The 22,012-nt window shown below is 38.2% G+C and overlaps 2 protein-coding genes across 2 annotated transcripts; one reads left to right on the top strand and one right to left on the bottom strand.

Annotated features, from left to right (window-relative positions):
* The first annotated feature begins 6,375 nt into the window (after positions 1–6,375).
* On the top strand, positions 6,376–9,722 carry LOC126605139 (serine/threonine-protein phosphatase 7-like). The gene is made up of 4 exons (XM_050272506.1): positions 6,376–7,635; positions 8,581–8,727; positions 9,221–9,328; positions 9,406–9,722. The coding sequence occupies exons 1-4, from the start codon at positions 6,589–6,591 to the stop codon at positions 9,484–9,486; spliced, it is 1,383 nt and encodes a 460-aa protein (XP_050128463.1). The 5' UTR covers positions 6,376–6,588; the 3' UTR covers positions 9,487–9,722.
* LOC126605138 (AT-rich interactive domain-containing protein 6-like) lies at positions 9,708–15,012 on the bottom strand. Its single transcript, XM_050272505.1, has 13 exons — positions 14,845–15,012; positions 13,645–14,545; positions 13,504–13,543; positions 13,330–13,382; positions 12,852–12,897; positions 12,366–12,449; positions 11,937–12,044; positions 11,782–11,833; positions 11,619–11,694; positions 11,425–11,491; positions 11,279–11,329; positions 10,737–10,829; positions 9,708–10,147 (listed from the first exon to the last, which is right to left on the bottom strand). The coding sequence occupies exons 2-13, from the start codon at positions 14,541–14,543 to the stop codon at positions 10,043–10,045; spliced, it is 1,674 nt and encodes a 557-aa protein (XP_050128462.1). The 5' UTR covers positions 14,544–14,545; positions 14,845–15,012; the 3' UTR covers positions 9,708–10,042.
* Between the last annotated feature and the right edge of the window lie 7,000 nt (positions 15,013–22,012).

Here is a 22,012-nt window from a genome sequence, read left to right as displayed (position 1 = left end):
TGCTGATGAGGCTATCCAAATTTGTGCAGTGGTCTTTATCAAGAGTGGCGCATCCTTCTATTGGAAGGTGTGTTGCCTTGTGGCTTCATTCTCGGAATATTTTGTTAACTACTGAGGTGTACAACGGACCCCTTTCTAGTGTTGTCTCGTTGTCCACTTGCCTTTGTGCACCGTGGTGTTGCTGTTTTTTTGGTCAAATTGGTCCTTGCCTTTGTGCGATGCGTTTTGGTAGTCTCATTTGCTAACAAAACGATGACTTGATGTGATCTCGCTTTTTCGCGATGATTTTTTGTGGCCTTGCTTTTCAGTGATGTCCGTTGTGGCTGTCTCTATTTCTCTGTTGCTGCTATCGTTTAACATATCTGTACTGTTAGCTCTTGTGGTTGTCGTTTAGGGGTTTCCTCTTATTTGTCTATTTGTGTAATTCACTTCAAATCAATTTATTGGTCACTGAAGCTATGTACCCAATGACACCCTTGTAATGGTTCATGTTGATTAATGAAATACACTATTGTTTCCTGTCCAAAAAAAGAAAAGAGAAGAGCATCTCACCAATCTTGTGTGTTCGATGCAAGGTTCTAAAGACACTATCTAGGGCTTAAGTGGTTAGGCGGAGACCTAAGCGGATTGGGCGAATTTAAGTAAATTTATTATATATCGTATAAATAAGTACATATTTATATTTGAAAATATATATATACTTGTATTGGAATAATAAAATGAAAAATAAAATGACATATAGGTTATAAAGTATCAGAACATATTGAAAACATAGGGAACACCAATCTTCATCCAAGTATTCAATATGTCTATTACATTTTATTAAAAAAAAATTATCGATTTTATGTCTAAAGGAGAATCTCGACTTATGTGGGTGCCTAGACAGACGCCTAAGCAAGTCTAGACCTCATTTCTTAATTTTCAAATGTCTAGGTATTAAGCGTATGATGTCTAGCCACTTAGAGTCTAAGTGGGGCCTAAGCTGTGGTTGACAAAGATTTTTAGAACAATGATTCTGTGTATCCATCATATGATGACACCCAAAAACTTTCCCTGCAATTATCAAGTAACTAGGAGTCCACCACACTAATATTTGGAAGCCACCCACGTACATGTGTATTTTTCTTTTATCAAAGTGTATGCATAATGAATGGTGAAGATATTTTTTAATATGCCGAAAAAATGAACACATTTGCCCCGTGTTGAAATTTTTTCATATCTCACACATTACCTGTCATTGTATCGATCACGATAAATCGGTGAGACTTAAATTTTTTCTGCACGCCGAATCGTAATGGGAACTAGTAGGTATGTGAATTTGCGTGCATGTACATGGGAAGTCAAGGCACGAGTTTAAATACAGAAGAAAGTCATTAGAAATTAGGAATTTAATCAAATCACGTTGAAATTGGTATGCAGATTGGCATTTGCCACCATAAATTAATCCATTTGTTTATAACAAACGATATATACACTTAACAATTCCAATGGTTAGAATTTGGTACAATTTTTCAGCCACAGAGAGGGTTGTCGTGGTTAGGGATGGGCAATGGTTATGCGGGCGGGTAACCGCGGTTAATTTACCCATAATCGTTTATGCTCATATCCGCATAACCGTTTACCCGTTGGGTAATTGCCTAAACGGTTATACCCATACCCATAACCGTTTATAAACGGTTAACCATATCCATAACCGCATACCCATTTAACCGTAACCGTTTAATACCCGTTTACCCATTTATCATTTTTAACCCGTTTATCTTCATTTTTTTTACCATTACCATTTTTTCACCCGTCTACATGTTTTTTAACAACTTGAAAATTAAAAAAAAATTGTCATAAATTTTTTTTTGACAATTAAATATCGTTATAGGTACATTCATCATACATTTCCATATTTTAATTTTAAAAGTCCTTATACCATTCCAATAATTGAAATAATAGTTTACGAACGATATTTTTAACTGTTACCAATGAAGGTAAATATAATATTTGCTAAGTATTATTGGGTTACAAAAATTGTTTAGAAGACATTTCTGTCAAAGCATTTATGTCAATTTCACAGTTACCCGCAAGGAATTTAAATTAATTTGGCCAATTCCTTGATGATGAGAATCATCATTCCTGTACTAGTGTTATTGAGAGAATGACCGATGAATTCCTTGCTAATTTATTGGGTGCTAAGTATTATTGGATCGAGAATATGGTTTGTGTTAGTTTTACATATATAAAATAAATGGGTAAACGGTTACCCGTTTATAACCGTGGTTAATACCCATAACCGCCCATTTAAATTTCGCGGGTAAATGGTTATACCCATAACCGTTTATTTATCTAAACGGTTACCCATAACCATAACCGTTTAATTTAAATGGGCGGGTAACCGCGGTTAACCATAACCAATGGGTATTTGCCCATCCCTAGTCGTGGTCCTCCCACAACGTTGGAACTTCTAACTTGTAAAAGGGTGGATGTTTGATCAACGTTCGCATCGAAAAATATGTTTGTTGGTAACCCATCTTTCAGAAGATTAGAAGAAGGAAAACCCTAAAATATTATCCAGAGTGACGTGGCCGATGATGACGGATTCCAAGTGGCAATCCTTAAACCACCATGACGGTAAGAACGTTCTTCCTTCCATTTGGAGGACTATTCCATGAGAAGGAAAAATGAAAACTAATAAAACAAGTACATGTGTTTTATTTGGTCACAATTTTTTAATTACAAGACAATTCTAACATTGAGAAGACTTGTTATGCATGATTATTCTTGAGTAATTTGATTTGGATATTTTCGGATTTTAATTAGGTTAGGTGGGAAGACCAATAGAAAATTTACTCGATTAAATATGTCTCATATCTTATATAAAACTACATGTCTAAATATCATTTAAGTAATGGTGGCTCAAGCTTATGTATGTTAATGAAGATTAACGCCTTTTATTTATTTATATAGAATTGCTTTAAGGCTTATTTTTAGCTATGGTTCTGAAATTTGATTTTAATTTCACTTTACTCTCTATAACTCAAAAGTCGTCACTTTACTCTCTGAAACTCAAAGTACACTCCACTTTGCCCCTTGTACTTGATTTTGATCATATTTTACCCCCTGAAACTCAAAATTTGTCTCTATAAAACTCAAAACTTGCTATACATTGCCTTATATCTGTTAATTCTTATGTAGGTTTGATTTGAGTGCACTAGGCTAATCAATTTAATTTTTGTTTTCACCTCTTCAATTTTATATAAACTTAATATTCTCTAATTGTTTAATGTAAACGCATCGAATTTATTGCAAATATGACATAGTCTTCATGGGTATTGGATCTCACATATGTTTTAGAATGTGACCTATAAGTTTCAAGGAAAAGAGAGAGTCCAAAGGTCAAAGTGGAACAAATTTGGAGTTTCAAAGAGTAAAGTGTTGACGTTTGAATTATAGAGAGAGCAAAGTGAGATCAAAATGGAGTTTCAGGGAGCGTGGTTAAAAATAATTAAAGATTCAAGTATCTATCAACGGTAGTTTCATTCAACCTTCTTTTTTTTTTTTTTTTTTTTTATAAAAAAACCTATGAATTATTTAAACTTAAAAAAAAGGGGGAAAAGTGTACGACACTAGCATCGAAGAGGAATGTGATATTTAATAATATGGTCTAGTGATCGATGCCAAATTTGAATCAAATTATTATGGCTTACTTCTATGTGATTTAGCTCAAAGCTCTCATTTTTATAGTGGATATATCGATGTAAAAAAAATGGAGAGAAAAAAAACAAAATTGGCCAATAAGGGTCACTTATTCATTAGTCCAAGTTTAGGCCTTAGGGGCTCGTTTGTTTGACCTCCTTAGCTAGGACTGGACTAGCTAAGACTAATAACCCACGTTTGGCATGGTCATGGACTAAGTTAAATGGGACTAGCCCGGACTCACATGGACTACCAGCCTCGTTAAGTCATCCTAATTAGTCCGACCAAAAAGCATGGGATTGCTAAGAACCTCAATACGCTGCTTCCCTCGCCGTCTCCTTCGCGTGAATTGGTGGGAGCGAACCGTTGTTCTTCGTCAAAGCTATTGATCCTGTGATGAGCTTCCAGAACAAGTCTCCTTTCTCTCTCGGATCAATATGGGAATTGGGGGATGAACTTGGTAATTAGAGCTGCTCATGAACTTAGTCAATTTGCCTTAAAAATTGATAATTATTTCTCTTGAATTGAAGAAGAACCTTTTGGCTGTCCCTTTTTTTCCATGCTGATGTTGTGCCCATTGGATGCAGTCAAGAAATTCCGATAAAAGAATTTCAAAGCTCTTGTTGAAGCTTGGCCTTGGTAGCTTGACAATTGTGTCCTATTTCTGATGGGTGAGTGGGTCGGCGCATGGGAGGGTTGAAAGAGCACTACCCAGATGAAGATTGAAGATGATGGAACAAATTGTCAAATTCCGATTTCGTCAATTTTGGAGGAGAGAGAGGATAAAACGGTGGTGTTCTACTAGATTTGATCTTTTATTATTTATTTATTTTATTAGTTTTTAGTTTTTAGAGTAAATTGTACAAATGGTCCCTCAACTTTAATCAAATTGGAGCAATGGTCCCTCAACTAAAAATCCATTACCTTTGGTCCCTCAACTTATCAAAACGTGCAGCTATGGTCCCTCAACTAAAAATCCATTACCATTGGTCCCTGAACTTTAATTCAAGTGGAGAAATGGTCCTTTAACTTTAACCCACTTGTAGCAATGGTCCTTCCAATATAACTCGTTTTGACAAATTTTTTGACATAGTTGACAAAAAGAACCATAATTATACACTTTGATGAGTTAATGAACCCTAATTATATAAATGGTCATTCCAACATAGCTTATTTTGACAAAATTGATAAAAAGGACTATAGCTACACATTTTGATAAGTTGAGGGACCAATGGTAATGGATTTTTAGTTGAGGGACCATTGCTCCAATTTGATTAAAGTTGAGGGACCATTTGTACAATTTACTCTAGTTTTTATTTTTTGGAAACTGAGTTTTTAGTTTTTCTTTTGTTAAGTAAGTGTGGATTAAAAATGAAAAAAAAAAAACGATTTGAGACCTAAAAATGAAAAAAAAAAAAACGATTTGAGACCTAAAATATTTTAGTCTATAGTTTAGTCCAGTATTGTACCAAACACTTCACTATTCTTATCCTGCTTAGTCCAAGCCAAGCCAATCAAGCTTAGTCCCTAAAGTTAGTCCAGTCTGAGATAGTCTGGTGCAACAAACGCACCCTAGAAGTTATACAGGGTTACATATTTTTTCTTGGGTTTCAAGAATCGTTTGAGTCCAATGAATCTGACCATTAGGGCCTGTCTTGGGCCTATGTTTCAAAAGTTGATGTCCGATTAAATTTTTGAATCCTTCCATCATCGGTAAGTTGACTTTTGTTGTTTGTTTAACGAAGTAATCAGTTGCTCACACTTTAACAAATGTCTTACGGTTGACCAAAAAACAAAGTCTTGTCACAATAAGTAAGTTGTTTTTTAGGAAAGAAAATCTTAACCTTATAGAAGTACCAAAGGACCGAGAAATGAAAGTTGACATACGTAAAATTTATACAATGTTCATGTAACCTCACCTCATGTATAAGAACTAACCTTTAATTTAATACTTTGAACGAATGGAAGATTATAATTAATTTGATGTACTAAAGGACCAATTATGTAACATTTATAACTTTAAGTCATGTACAAACATTTTCAAAATACATAGAAAATGAATGATACTTTTGCTTCTTGATTTTCAAGCACGGGCATTGGACTATGTTGTTTTGCGTTATTTTTTGTATGATCTTATATTATTTTGAATAAAACATCTTATCCTAGAAAAAAAAAATAGACACACAAAACATTATTATACCTTAAATCATGAGTAAGATTTGCACGTCAACTTAAACATAATGCCATTCTAAACTAGTAATACAATATTATATAAAAACGTAAATATACATAACATTATATTATTGACAGAAAACGTTATCACAAAGTAGCAAATGACGCATAATTGGATGTACAATACCAAATACCAACTCAGCAAAGTTTGGACGTTTCACTTTTGCTTCAACTAGGGCCAGCACTGACGCGGCAATTAATTCTTTTATGACAAATTAGCTGTGAATAATCCAACATGATTTTCTTCGAATGGTTCCGGTGAAGATCCGGAGAATTTATAAATAGTATCCGTTCATCGTATATTATGTGATCAGTTTTTATCAGATATTATTTACGTTTAATTTTAAAAAAAATATTTAAAATGATTTATAACCGCATAATATACAATGAACGAACATGATGAACGGATCCTCACAATTCTCACAAAGAGGATCCGACGAGGATCCAGATTCGTGAGTAATTGAAGGAGAAGTGACTATTGCACTTCCCAAACAATAATTTAAATTTAAAAAATTGACATATTAATCAAAATTAATACGTGTATAAACTGAAGCAACAATTAGAATTACACTCTGTATTACTATGTATTCTGCAAAATTCCCAGATGAATTCATGTATATAAATTCATAAACATTCACATTTAATTCGTATTTTTTTAGGGTTTGGTCAAAGATGTCAAGCAATTCAGATGCAGAGATTGCAGCGGCGGCTGCTGCTCCATCTGCATCTCAAGAAGTTGCAGAAGTATTAGCAGCAGCACCGCCGCCGGTCTCCGATTCGGCGTCTTCCGCCGTCCCCAACTCCGAATCCGAAAACAACCCATCACCGCCGGGGCCTAATCCGGAAGCCCCAGTGGGCTGGCCGGCCGACGGAAAGCTCAGTCTCGAATGGATTCGGAACCTCATGTCCGTTTTTGATTGGGCATCCAGAAATCTGGACCCGACCCAGTTGCCCGACGTGTTTCCCGTAGAGGTTTTCGATAGCTTGGTCCTCTGCGCATCCAAGATTCTCCACAAAGAGTCCAATTGCGTCGCTGTCGATCAGTTAGGCCCGGAATCTACCGTGGTGGTCGTCGGTGACCTTCACGGTCAGCTGCACGACCTCCTTTTTCTTTTAAACGATGCTGGGTTTCCATCAGAAAACCGATTTTTTGTCTTCAATGGCGATTACGTTGACAGAGGGGCTTGGGGTCTAGAAAGCTTCTTAATTTTGTTAGCTTGGAAGGTGTTTTTGCCCAGAAGTGTTTATCTTTTAAGAGGAAACCACGAATCGAAATACTGCACTTCGGTTTACGGATTCGAGAAGGAAGTACTGACAAAGTATGGAGATAAAGGGAAGCATGTGTACCGAAAATGTCTTGGGTGCTTTGAAGGTCTTCCCTTGACCTCTATGGTTGGTAAATATGTATATACTGCTCATGGCGGGCTGTTTCGCAGCACGCCGGCCACCCCCAAGAGATCGAAAGGAAAGAAGAATAGGAGGATAGCTTTCAATCCTGAACCCAGTAGTACATTGTCTCTTGGATCCTTTGAAGAATTAAATAAGGCTCGAAGATCGGTTCTTGATCCTCCGTGGGAAGGTTCGAACTTGATTCCTGGTGATGTGCTGTGGTCGGATCCCTCAATGAAGCCCGGTCTTTCTCCGAATAAAGAGAGAGGCATTGGTCTGCTTTGGGGTCCTGACTGCACTGAGGATTTTCTCAAGAAATTTCAACTCAAGGTAATAGCAAGATTTGGAATCTACATTTCTAGTCTTAGGCAATTGAGTGTTAGTTTACTTACACGGTACTTATGGAAAAATATTCGTTTTAGGATATAATGTTGATACTTTGATTTTTAAGAGTATGCTTTTTCTTGTTTGCTTCATGGTGAACTGCTTCTTGTTCGTTGTTAAGTGATGCTTCAATTGATAACGTAATACGACTGAAAGCATTGCATACTTCAATTGTAATCTAGAGACAAATCGAGACAAATCACGTTTCTTTTTTTGGAACAAAGCTTTTAATTTAATTTTGGTACTGCTGGGTTCCAAGTGCGGTGATGGCTGGATAGCAATTAGCCAATAACTATTTATCCTTTTGAGAATTTGAATTTAGGGTAACATTTATATTCAAATGCGGTGGCAAGGGGTAGGAAACACGTTAACTTCGCATTTACTAGCCATGTTAAAGTGGTTAGTGGAAATAATATCAGCCCGATGATCAATTTGCAACCCTAATATAGTGTTGATGACAAATAGGTTATTACCACCGAGTATTTTTGTATGTCCTAGTTACATGATGACAGTTAAGGCTTAGTTATGAAGGCTTGTGAATGAATATGGAGGTGCTTATGGGTTTGTTTTTGCTTTGATAAATTTTAACCACCCTGGCCTTGGTTCAATAGGTAGATGGTTGGTGGGGTTCGACTATGTCTTTTGTTAAAATTTTACTAGTTAAGAAAGAAAATACACAAGTTTTAATTCTCTTTTGAAAATGACTAGCAGCTGTAATGTTTCGGTACTGCAGAGAGGCTGTTGCACTTTATGTTCCTCTCCTGCAGTAAGCATGTGATGATTTATATCTACTGTCTTGTTTCGTTTACCTATGTTGTATTTGCATGAATAGCAATCATAATCGAGATGCAATACTAAGATTTGGGTTATTCTATATTGTTAAAACGACAGTTGATTATCAGATCGCATGAAGGCCCAGATGCGCGGGAAAAGCGGCCAGGTCTTGGTGGAATGGATAACGGGTACACCATAGATCACATTGTGGAGTCCGGGAAGCTCATTACTTTGTTTAGTGCTCCAGACTACCCACAATTCCAGGTTTGTGTAGGATCCCTTGAGATCGGTGTTCATTAACTCAGTTTTTAGTGAATTCTTGGCATAACTGTTCATTTATTGGCTGTTGGCAGTATACGGTTTTCCTTTGCCAAATTGCGCTGCAAAGTTTACTTGATGCATGTATGATTGTTTTGATGGGGTTTTACATGTTTCCTTCTAAGATCCATCCTCTTTTAAAGTAGATTGGGTGCTGTTAAACATCTCATTCAAAATGGTGCTTTTGTGTATGTCACACAGCATGTGAAACGTGCTTTCGCGTGTTGAAATGTATGGCTATTGATTATTCGTTTAACTCTTCCATCTCCATTGAGTTGTGCTGTGATCCTTTCTTAACTCTTGATTGAGTCTTCGAGTTTATTATATTGTGCTTTCGTTGTCACGGGACATTAGAACCTGACTCGTACCAACACGCTAATGTTTTCATATCAATTAATATCACTTTGTTTTTTCTTTTTTTTTGTTTTCTGTTACTCAGGGGACAGAAGAGAGGTACAGAAATAAAGGGGCTTACATTGTTCTAGAACCCCCGAACTTCGATAATCCTGTATTTCATAGCTTTGAAGCAATCACTCCAAGACCAAAGGTAGTTTTTAGTTTCGCTTTCGAGTCGAATGTTCGTGTATAAAATATTTTCGTTCTTACTTGGAGCTTCCATTGCAGGCAAACCCCTTTTACAACTTCGAAGAAGTGATTGATTCCGATGAAGAGTTGGACTTGGCATCGATGGCGACTAGCCCGTGAAGGTCCTCGGTCACCTGTTTCCGTCTTTCGTATGATGTCGATCGCCAGTTTTACAACCCGTTCATGATTTTGCTGTGTTACTCAAATTTACGGAATGCATTTTCTTTTGCCTTGCGAAATGCCCTTTCAAAATGTACAATTATCTTCAAATGGGGCAGTCTTATGGTAATCATTATTCTTTTTTGGCTGTGACACTCATTAATCTGTTATTTATCTTCATCTTTCATCTTTAAAAACTTAGATACGATTGATCTGAAGAGCACAAATTCGACATAGCAGTCGGCCGAACATGAGCGCTCAACGCATATCTTCCCGAAATAATATTACACCTTCAAGAAAATGAATGAAGAAGAGGATTCCTAGCCATGTAACATCAATGGTTTAACCGAACATGTTGGTAAATAAGTACAACGGTTAGGTTATATCCTGTACTGACCTAGTGGATTATAACCAACTATTACTAAACTAGCTAACTTGGCCTGATTACGGTTGCTAGAGTCTGTCTACTTTCTACAGAAGAGCCTGATGGTCAAGAATGGACAGGCATCACGAAATGCTACTGATCCGACTGCTCAAACGGAACACGAACAAACAACTGCCCGTGCAGGGTGACCACAGCTGATGTCTGGTGTGGATCAATTCTTGATGGTAAGGTGACAACCTGTTCACGAAGCCAAATACCATATCAATCACCTTTGCTGTTTAAAAATGTTTAATCCTGTAACATGTCAAGAAAGCTAAAGTGAAAGATATGAAGTCCGATCTTTATGACCGTGGTTTGTTTAACATTAGACAGAGTAGCCACGGTGCCAACTTTCGAAGCAAGTTGGAGACATTCGAATTTTTCCTCCAAAGACGCATTTCTTATATTGTTACTCCACCAGCCCTAGAGTTTCCCCATCTTTCTTGTAACTGTTCTGTTATTCATGTAGAAGAAACACTCTACTCTTCAAGTCAAGCATATGCTGTGCTGTTCCATTTTTGATTAAAGAGAATCTCATAACAATTTCGACATATCATCAAAGAAATCTGATTGGTTTTCTTTACTTCCGAATCTGACAAGTTTCTCATCTGGTTTTTTAATACTGGAATATTCTTAGATTAGTAATTTTTCCACATGGCCGTATCTGATTAAAGTTATTACACCACACTGCTAGCCGACTAAATATTCTGTAAACCATTCACTAACAAAACGTAGTTTCTGTCACACATTTCATAACACCTTAGAGCGGAAAGAAAAAGAAACGCACCTTTTTGAAAGATGTGACACCCCATGGATTATCAGGATGCTCAGGTTCTCCACTTATAACCAGTCGCCCAGCTGGATCTGATTGAACACGCACCTGAGGATTGATTTCCAGAAGAATAGGATAAGCAATGTAAATTATGTAATTACTGAAACAGAAACCTAATATTTTACACATCAAACAAATATCAAGCAGGACTTCTCAGCTCAATTTTAGATTCTAAAGCTTTTTCCCTTTTCTTGAGTACAAAATCCAAAAACTGATAATAGATGCCTTGATATGCAAACATGTACATACTCTACCAAGGCATAATTTAAGGGGCCCAAAATTTGTCTGAACATCTTTCAAGGATGCTACTTCCTGTTTTTACAACGTGGCTTATGATTTACTGCCATTCCCACCTTAATAAGAACATAACAAAAAGAAACGATTGCATACATGTCTTCTAAAAGAACATTCAAATGATCTCTATAAGAATGCAAAGAATCGAACAGTAGCAAAGCAAAAGGAAGGAGAGCGACAGATTCAGGAACGTGTATACTTACCTCCTCACGGAGAAGCCCTGGAACTAAAGCATAGACCTCAAAACAATCTTTCTGCAAAAATGACACATCTCATTATACTGGTTGGTGCTTGAAAATTCCACAGATGCAAATTTCCTTGTGTTCAAACATGTATTGGATAAACTTACAGTTCTCTGCACATTGATCTTCACCCAATCCGCTGGAGGTCCAAGATCGACCACATCTACATCCAATCTACCCAAACAGACAAAACAAAGCCAAGTTAACACTATAATAACATGTCGACTGTGTACTGGCACTGAACAATTTCCTGATATATTAGATATAGACAAACGAAATAAAAATAGAACATTATCTCAACTGTAACTTAGATTCTTTAGCACGGGCAGCTTTTACCACATGCTCCACAAAAGGTGGCTTCTTTCTTTTAAGTGAACCTGAAGTCAACATACAAAATCTGAGGTGAGAAGTTATATAAGAACTATATTATTACAAAGGACACCAGTTCCACTGAGAGGCCATACCAATGCTTTTAAGCTGTTTTTCACGCTTTTGCAAAGAAATAGCATTTTTATCCTAAAGAAACAGAAGAGATGGTAGTACCATATCAGAACCAACTTCTACATGGAGAGAATGAAAAATAAAAAAATGAGAGCAAAAATCTTTATACTTTCCAGACCTTTATGATAGGGTCACTGACTTCACCACTCCCAGTGATACGTTGTGAGTGCCAACCCTGCATGGCACGTGCTGCAGCATCCCTTCTTGCTCGACCTGACCCTGCAGCCTAATTACCACAATCATGCATTAAGTGTTGGGCTCGTTGAAGAAACTCCTTGTTGAGCAACCAACTGCACCAATTTTCAAGGTTGACGTGCCATAGTTCATTGTGTCGAAATTTTTCATGCGAATAACAATGAATGTATACGTTCTCAGCAGTACATGGATACCATTTTCATTCAATGAAACATTTTTTACCATGAGATGAACAAAGTGGCATAAACACCATGCCACCTAAGAGGGATACAAATAAACGCCACAAAATCATCTAATACGGTAATACACAAAACATTACCAAAAGATCCCCGGTCATAAGATCACAACTTACCTGGTTATCGATATTCATAGGCTCTGGCAGGGAAGAGATTGGTGGTTCAGTACCAAATTTATGCCTTTCATAATCTAGGAGTGCCTGAAGTCACACAAGAACAACCAATAATGACTAACATATAAACATTATGTTTTACTCCAAGGAAGAAATTTAACAAATCACCGTTAAAAGAGGATTTGACATAATGGACTTATAAAAATACTGAGGCGACCACAAGTGACTCGAATAGAAGCTTTTATAGTTAATTTCCAACACAGGCCACTCAAGCACATATCCACATGGTCAACCACCAAGAAGATGGACACACCCAGATTTGCTCAATCATAGCAGGCAATTGAGTCTACGATTATGGTTGCCGATCCCATAATTCTTGATCCAGTATCAAATTTGAACAGGTGGGAAATTACAAACACATAGCAACTTATAACCTATGGAGAATCTATAAGAAAGATGCAGCTTGCAACCAAGTGTGTGCACACATACCTTCTCATAGAAACCTCGAAATGTCCATGAAACCGTAGTGCATGTCCTGCAGCAGAAATAGAAAAATAACTATCATATAACACATGGTAAACATTATTGGACCTTTTTAATCCACTCCTCACAGCACCCCCTTTCCACTTTCCAAGACAGCAAATCATGATGGGGGTTAAATAGGAACTAAAGAAATTTCACACCTAGAAACACATTAACTTTACTTCAAGTTTTTGTCATGATATAAACATCACAAAGTTGACCCTTACAAATAACAAAGGAGAACCAAATGACCAACAACGTATTGCCAACGAAAGAAGTCCCCCAATTTCAGTGTTCATAGATTATATCTATTAGAGAATTAAGGAGGGTGGATTTTCTTCGTTCATGTCCACAAACTACAGCACTTCAAAAATTTCCACATCTCCAAGTAATGGAGCTTGCACTATGTATATAATAAGGGAGTTGAGCAGATATTGTTCCTTACTTTGGAGGTCTAAACGCTTCTCCCACTTGCCGCCACAACTTATTTGAGGTCACCTACGATAAGCAGACAGATTATATATGAGCTTCCAACAAGAAAACACTATAATTCTGGAAATGAAAACTCATATTATATATAAGTGTCTAAGCTATATGAATAAAAATGCACACTCCACACCTTATCATAGCCACCCAATCTTGTCACACCTCTCCAAAGCCTTATCCCAGTAAAAAGTTGAAATGCATTAGCCAAAATAAATAGCATTCATATAATTAGTAAACAATACAGAACCAGTAAAAATGACAAGTATAGACTTACTTAAGGCAATTCAAACCCTCTCCATAAAACTTAGGAGGTTTAAATTCCATGCTCCTCTCCTTAAAGAAATTTTCCACCTCCTTCATGAAAGCTGATTGCTCCTCTTCTGTTCCAGAACCATTACCTTCATACATGTCACTGTCATCTAAAAGAAACATGCCCTTTGAGTTTGGGGTTCCATTACTTTTGGGTGTAGTAATATCTTTTTCATCCACCTTATTCTTCAATTCTTCCCCACTCCCAGAATCAGCCCTTATATCAGAAGATCCGGCATGAGGGGTAACAGGTTCCTTATGACTCACAGTTCCACTTTCTTCCACGGGATCGCCAGATTCCCGCTCCGGCACTTGAGAAACTTCATTTTTAACACCAACAGTGGGTTTAGCAGTCTCTGCAAGACTTGTGGAAACCATGTTGCCATCCTCACAGCCATGACTATTACTTTGAGGCAAATCCTGGGCTTCAGCACTCTTGGCATCAGCTACGGGTTTAGTACCTTGCTTGACTAACTGATCGCCTTCATCCTTTAAGGATTCGGTATCTGGCTTGACTAATTGTTTGCCCTCCTCCTTTAAGGATTCGATATCTGGATTGACTAATTGTTCGTCCCCGCCATTTATTGTGACTGATGGAGGAGGCAAATCCTTATCGGATTGCTGCGAAATGGACAGTGGTTCTACTTCTACATTGGTGTTATCATCAGCGGTCATCTCCACGTCGGTCTTATTGGGTAGAGCTTCGCCATTTTCAGCAGGATTCGGGGTTTCCTGGACCGGTCCAGAATCTCCAGAATTCGGAGAATTATTCTGCTTGTTATGATCATTTTCTGGTTTCCCATTATTTAAAGAATCAACTGGCAATTCTTGTCCAGTTTCCTCCTTGTCTTCGGTATCACTCATTTCTAAGTACAAAAGTACAAAAGCAGTAAAATTTCTACTCATCCAACAAAAAATAAAACAGAAAAACTAAAAAATATAAATAAAAAAATTAGGGCAAGAAGCAAGAACAGAAAATCGTATAGCGGTAAACTAATCAGTCAAAAGTAAAATTTACTACTCTGCGCTTCTGCCGCAAACGATTGTATCAAAAAAATTGAAATTTTAGGCGGCATCGTACAAAATCATATATTTTTTCCCGAAAACTAGAAAAAAATGCAGAAATTGGGGAAAGAAATAACAGGGGATTGTAGGAGCTGCGTACCTGGGCTGGAATTGAAGAAGAAGAAGAAGGTTCAAATTCGTACAACCAGAACGAAGAACCCTAATTCTTTTATTTTTCTATTATTTATTCAGCCGATTTTCTTTCTATTTATTTCTGATAAATCGGTCCAGAAATTCGATGCTTTTAATTTCTTCTCTCAGGTGAAATTGACACGCTTCGCGCTTCAAATTATGACCCGAACGACGTCGTGCTTTTCGTTATTCCCCCAATTATTACATATTGCAATTAATTAATTTTCTTTTTACTAATATTATATTTTAACTATTTTCTCTCCAGTGAAAATATTTTTGATATAAATATTTTATAAAAAATTCAAGTTGTTGAAGGCATAATTTACTGAACAATTATGAAGACCATAAAGAGAGAAAAAAAAGTGCGGTAATAGTAGAGAGAAGAGAGAAATGTGTAATTATGGGTGTGTTATATTCCACCCAAGTGAGAATGTTAATTCCTTACCCTTTTCAGATTACAACTCTTTAATAGGTAATTAATTTCTAATAGGAATATAAGAGATATTTCAAGATATATTAGGATTTATACAATCACATTTCTAATCTAATAGGACCGCAACATTCCCTCTTGAGTGTGTAAATACTTAAGTAAATGGCACATCAGGTTTTTAGCGATGAAGTAAGTACAGTTGATGAAGTCGTCGGCATAATGAGTGAATACGAGTCTCAAATCAACAGAAGAATGTGTTGATGCACAAAATCGGAGGTCTTAGAACAACGTAAATCCGACCGTGAATATGCAAGAAAGTAAATAACACAAGATGTATCATGGTTCACCCCAATGTTTGGGTTACGTTTACACTGATTATTGTATTTCACTGAGATGTTGAAGAGGTAGAGAGAGAGCTTCTCTGTGAGGATGAGAGCTCTGAGAGGGTGAGGGTATGACCTAAGAATTGGTCTCCCTTAATGAGGAGAGTGAGGGGTCATTTTATAGAATAAGGGCTCCTCACTTATTACATATTTGTCCATTCATTTATTACAGAATTACATTTGAGTCCCCCGAGTATTTATACGAGGTCTAAATACGGAGACCTTAAGTATGGTACAAACAGTAGTCCCCCAAGTCTTCAGTCAAGAGAGTCTTTTGGCTGGAGACTTGAAATTTAGTCTATGTGTGGGCCAAAGTAACTAGATGTCGTCTAGAACTGATACTCGATATGCGGCGTTGCCCAATCTGAAATGATGCTCAACTAGAAGTAGCACATGTTGCAAAGCTGCTTTGCTTGTGTTGCCTTGGTTGGCTCGGCTTGTGGCGTTGAAGGTAAGAGAGTCAATTTTATAGAATAAGGGCTCGCTCCTCAATACATGAATGATAGGCTAGAGTTGATGCTCTCTAATGATGGTGAGGGAGTCCCTTTTATAGAATAAGGGTTCGCTCCTCAATACATAAGTGATGGGTTAGGAGTGATGCTCACGGCGAGACGGTTGCTCAGCTGGCGGCGATACTCTCTAATGAAGGTGAGAGAGTCTATTTTATAAAATAAGGGATTGCTCCTCAGTACATGAATAATGGGTGCTTTCTAATGAAAGTGAGGGAGTCCCTTTTATAAAATAAGGGTTCGCTCCTCAATACATAAATAATGGGCCAAGTCCCCCAAGTATTTTTTTATGAGGCCCAATATATGGTATATAGTGTAGTCCTCCAAGTCTTCGGTTAATAGAGTTTGTTGGCTAGAAACTTCAAATTGAATCCATGTATGGGCCGAAGTGGCGGTTGTTTGGAGGCGGTATTTGTATACCCTGCACTAAAGCTTTGTAAGTGAAGCTTTGCAAGTAAAGCTTTGAAGCTTGAGCTTTTGTAAATGAAGCTTTTGAAGCTTGAGCTCTGTAAATGAAGTTTTTAAAGCTAAAGCTTTTGTAAATGAAGCTTTTGAAGCTGGAACTCTGTAAATAAAGCTTTTGAAGCTAGAGCTTTTGAAGCTAGAGCTCTATAAGTGAAGCTTTTAAAGCTAGATTGACATGAGTGATGCTCATGAATGTTTATGTTGATTGACATGAGTGATGCTCATGGATGTTGACATGAGTGATGTTCATGAATGTTGACATGAATTATGGTCATGAATGTTTATGTATGATTGATATGAGTGATGCTTATGAATGTTTATGTATGATTGACATGAGTGATGCTCATGTATAATTTTGGAGTATTAGACGTACTTTTGATCACCTGGTTGGTGATAATAACGGCATGATGTTGAATAATTTTGGAGTACTGGGCGTACTTTTGATCACCTAGTTGGTGATAATAGCTGCAGAGTGCTGAATAATTTTGAAATACTAGGCGTACTTTTGGTCACCTAGTTAGTGATAATAGCGGCAGGGTGCCGAATAATTTTGGAGTCATAGGGCCTGACTCTTTTGGGCATATGGGTCTTCGCCCTCCACATGACATTGCAGCCCATTATTTTGGGCTTGCCCTTTTATTTTATTTTTTTATTTTTACCCTCTGATGGGGTTATACATATATCTCCGAAAGATAAGAAAAATAAATTACATCATTCAAAAATAAATCTGACTCTCTGCTCAATGGGTCATGCCCATAATTCCATCACCACCACAATTATGTTTGCTTTTTTTTTTATCTTCTTTTGCTTTCTGCTTTTGCTTTTGTTTTTCTCTTTTCCAGCGCACCTGTCTGTCTCTTCACCTAGCAGACAAAATGAATCATAATAATAGGAAGATCTTTTGCTTTTCTTCTTTTCTCTTTTCCTTTTTCTTTTCACTTTGTTCCCACTGCATTTCTCTTTCGGCCTGGTTATTACTTTTGCTTTTCTCTTTTGGCGTTGTGCCCTTTCCGATGAAGACTCAGATTTTGGTTTATCATCTGGGACAAAACCAGTACCACTAACTAATGGACCTCCCAGACAAGCATGGCGTCCTGATTGGTCATTTTCTTTCCCTGCTGGGTATACAAGCAGGCGACTTTGCTACCTCCATTGCCGATCAATCTGCCCGGAATATCAACCTGATGGCCCAAATCTCCGCAACCCGCTTTCTCAGCTCCCGGCTTCTTCCTCTTCCACCGTTTGGAGCCGTCTTTGGCCTTTGAAGAAGCGTCGTCGGCGTAGTCCACTTTGCTCTGCTCCACCATATCACTCATCTGCCCTAAGCTTTTCTGAGTCGAACAACACGAACCCATTTGGTATTCGGATTTATGCAGTGTTCCAGAAAAAAAAAAACCCAATTTGCCAAATCGGATCCGGAGAATTTTTTGTTGTAGAGATTCAATTCAAAAAATGGAGCACAGTGGAGGACGAAAACGGGTTGAGGTCGAGCAAGCTCTCTGCCAAAGATTCAGGGATGAAGTTTGGGTCAAAGTTGCAACCTACTGTGTCTTGATACATTTTTGGTTTTGGACAAAAACCGTCTCCTTCTTTTGCTCTTTAGGATCCGTTCATAACATTAAGAACTGGTGGAGATAGAAAGAGAATTTGTGTGAGAGAGAGATCTGGTCTTGATGCATGCTGAGAGATCTCCATCTGAATGCGGGGCATCTGTAGACAGAAGGGCCAAGACCAGCTGATGGTTTAAGAATATGGGCATTATAGATGTTAAATACGGACCCAGAACCGATAATCTCAAAAGCACTGCAATCGAACTGCAACATTGAGCTCAAACCAAGTTTCGAACTGCCCATCTTCGAGTCCATTATCTCTAAAGTAGACACGGCAGCAAAAAGATTGAAATTATCTCCGTTAATGCACATACCATCTTGAAGATCTTTACATGCGGCATCGAGAAGGGGCGAGATGTCGGCCCAGACGGTTTGATCGCCGGAAGGAATGGGGGTGCCACGATCGGGTAAGGAGAGGTTCACAGTAGTTTCCTCTGCACTAATCGTCCCGGCCATCGTTGTAGATGCTTTTTTTTATCTACTGTTGCGTTGGAATATCAGTCCTTTTGGTTTAACTTATTGGTTGCTGCTACCCACTTTGCCTGCCTTGAGAAAGTGAAACGAGGAAGGAAGACGGTGAGCGTGGACTGGTTCCTTGGGTTTTTCAGGGAAAGCTTTGGTTGTTGGATTTTTGCAGATTTTGCAGATTCATGGTGGAAGTGAAAAAATGAAATAGAACCGACATAGTTTTTTGTGTCGATTCCCACAGACGGCGCCAAATGTTGATGCACAAAACCGGAGGTCTTGGAACAACGTAAATCCTACCGTGAATCTGCAAGAAAGTAAATAACACAAGATGTATCGTGGTTCACCCCAATGTTTGGGTTACGTCCACACTGATTATTGTATTTCTCTGAGATGTTGAAGAGGGAGAGAGAGAGCTTCTCTGTGAGGATGAGAGCTCTGAGAGGGTGAGGGTATGGTTTAAGAATTGGCCTCCCTTAATGAGGAGAGTGAGGGATCATTTTATAGAATAAGGGCTCCTCACTTATTACATATTTGCCCATTCATTTATTACATAATTACATTTGAGTCCCTTGAGTATTTATACGAGGTCTAAATACGGAGGCCCTAAGTATGGTACAAACATAATGCATAAAAAGTAAAACTCACAAAACCTCGCTATGGTAAAACCCAAGGTGGGAGAAAAACCCATAGGCGAAGGAGAAAAGTGAGAAGTTGCATTAAGTCAAAACTATATGTCTTTTGGATGTAAGTAGAAGAGCTCACAAGGGTATGATTAGCGCAGGATGGGTGCTTCGTTAAAACCTAGTTAGGTAGCAAAAACCCAGTGGGAAAAATGCTCCTAATTGTAGGGAAAAAAGTATATTAAGATCAAGTGAGTATACTTTTGGATACTCCCTCTGAGTTTGACATAACTTCCAAATGAAAACTACAAGCATTGCATATGATAGTTAGACATACTAATTCCTTGGACAAGCTTCTGGAAGGTTGACTTTGGCAGTGACGTTGTATAGAGGTCGGCAAAGTTGTATAGGATCGGCTTGCATGACTTCAATATCCTGATACTTTGTTGATGTAGACGCAATATGTCTTGGCGTTGACTTTGTTGATGTATCATCGCTTGGTCAGGTGGATAAATGCGGCATAATCTTCATGGATCATTGTTGAGATTCAACGATGGATGAAAACACTGCAAGTACTTCGAATATACTCAACAAAAACTTCTAACCATGTCTCACTTGTGGCTTAGTGAAGTGAGGTGGATCTCTAAGATATTGCGATATCCCTAACGTTAAAGACATAACCATTTGAGGATTTTTCCTTGTGTGGGTTTAATAATTAACTTGCATCAGCATAATTGTCACATCCCGGTCTCGACTCCATCATAGCACAATATTGTTCGCTTTGAGCCCCGGCCATACCCTAACAGTTTTGTTTTTGGGAACTCACGTGAGAACTTCCCAGTGGGTCGGTCACCCATCCTAGGATTGCTCTTGCCCGAACTAGCTTAACTTCGGAGTTCCGATGGAACCCAAAGCCAGTGAGTTCCCAAAAGACTTCGTGCTATAGGAGATGGGCATGTACATATAAGGCACATCACCCCCTTTCCGTTGGTTGATGTGGGATGTTACAATCCACCACCCTTAGGGGCTCGACGTCCTTGTCGGCACACTCGCACTACACGGTAGAGTGGCTCTGATACCAAATTATCACATCCCAGTCTTGACTTCGTCATAGCACGATATTGTCCGTTTTGGGCCCGGCCACACCCTCACGGTTTTGTTTCTAGGAACTCATGTGAGAACTTCCAAGTGGGTCACCCATCCTAGGATTGCTCTCGCCCGAACTCGCTTAACTTAGGAGTTCCGATGGAACCCAAAGCCAGTGAGTTCCCAAAAGGCCTCGTACTATAGGAGGTGGGCATGTACATATAAGGCAAATCACCCCCTCTCCGTTGGTCGATATGAGATGTTACAATAACAAACAAGACAAACATCATTTCAAGGATCAGAGAGTCGGATACGCTCGAGATACGTCAAGATTTGATTTGCCCAAATTCATAAGACCTTCATGGTATGTCTTTAATACCAATTCAATGGGCGCGGTGCTGCATCTTTACCAAGATCAATAGTGAACCTGTCTAAATACAATGAGCTAAGTACAACGAAGCGCAAAGTTGAACTTTGATATGGAATTTCGAATTCCATAAATTCTTCAAGGGTCTCATTTGCATATAACGTATGGACGATCAAAGGTATACTTAAAAGTGACATATTAAGGGTATAGTTCGACTAGTAGACCAAAATACCATCAAGACAATGCTTCAACTTCAGGTCAAGGCATAAACGAGTTTTCCCAAGATCCTTCGTCTCAAATTCCATCTTCAGGTGCGAGGTAGTTTTCTCAAGCTCTTTCGGAGTCTTAGTGAGATGCATGTCAACGACATAAACTGTAACTCTAGCAATTCGGAATAAGACTTCATAGTTTAACACACAAGGGCATAATTTATATCCTTGACTGATCAAATAATCACGTAGACGGGTATACCACATCCGTCAGATTTTTCATTCCATAAATGAATGCCTCAAAACGAATTAAGAGAGTGTTCCATGGTTTGGAACTATTTGAACCAGTTCATGTAATTCTTTGGGAAGTTACATGTAAATCTCCGTATCTATATCCCCATGGAGAAACACTAACCACATTTCATAATGCTGCTATCAATCACAGGATGTTTGAGATAAACCTTGCGCCATAAGGCGTGCATCATATCGCACTATTTCATTCATCTCATAACGTTTCCTTTCCCACTTGTAACACAATAGGGTTACCTTAGGCAGTGTAAGAACAATAGGTCCAAAACACACTTTGGTAAGGAATTTGACCTGGATTGTAATTTTGGTTGTCCAATCAGTTCTACGTTGTCACTTAATCAGCAGAACACGGTTCGATATTGTCGTTTTTCATTTATGTCGGTAGCTACCATATAAGTGAAAGCATCATCGATGGTAATCTTATTTCAATTCCATATAGCTCCATCCAAACTAGCATACTGGACTAAGAACTTCAAGTATCGGGAGTAATCCGGATTAATCTCATGAGATGGAAATGATTTGAGACAGTGATCAAGTATGGATTCTTTTTGTGCTATGTCTTCCTCTTCTAGGGAAGTGAATCCTATGAACCGAGTGATTTGTCATGCTTCAGGCCAAGACAGATTGATTGGATATCCGCTAGTGTACCGGACCGTCTAACAGAGGCGGCACACCCTCTA

This window comes from Malus sylvestris, chromosome 15 (assembly GCF_916048215.2).
Source record: "Malus sylvestris chromosome 15, drMalSylv7.2, whole genome shotgun sequence".
Classification (NCBI taxonomy): Eukaryota; Viridiplantae; Streptophyta; class Magnoliopsida; order Rosales; family Rosaceae; genus Malus; species Malus sylvestris.
The sequence above is the reverse complement of the archived record's forward strand: the minus strand, read 5'-3'. Positions and strand labels throughout refer to the sequence as shown.

Coding starts and splice junctions, on each gene's coding strand:
- LOC126605139 (XM_050272506.1), top strand. CDS start 6,589: ATGTCAAGCAATTCAGATGCAGAGATTGCAGCGGCGGCTGCTGCTCCA. Junction 7,636..8,580: donor TCAAGAAATTTCAACTCAAG/GTAATAGCAAGA, acceptor TTAAAACGACAG/TTGATTATCAGATCGCATGA. Junction 8,728..9,220: donor CAGACTACCCACAATTCCAG/GTTTGTGTAGGA, acceptor TCTGTTACTCAG/GGGACAGAAGAGAGGTACAG.
- LOC126605138 (XM_050272505.1), bottom strand. CDS start 14,543: ATGAGTGATACCGAAGACAAGGAGGAAACTGGACAAGAATTGCCAGTT. Junction 12,045..12,365: donor CTATGAATATCGATAACCAG/GTAAGTTGTGAT, acceptor TGTGGTAATTAG/GCTGCAGGGTCAGGTCGAGC. Junction 11,492..11,618: donor GCTAAAGAATCTAAGTTACA/GTTGAGATAATG, acceptor CTGTTTGGGTAG/ATTGGATGTAGATGTGGTCG.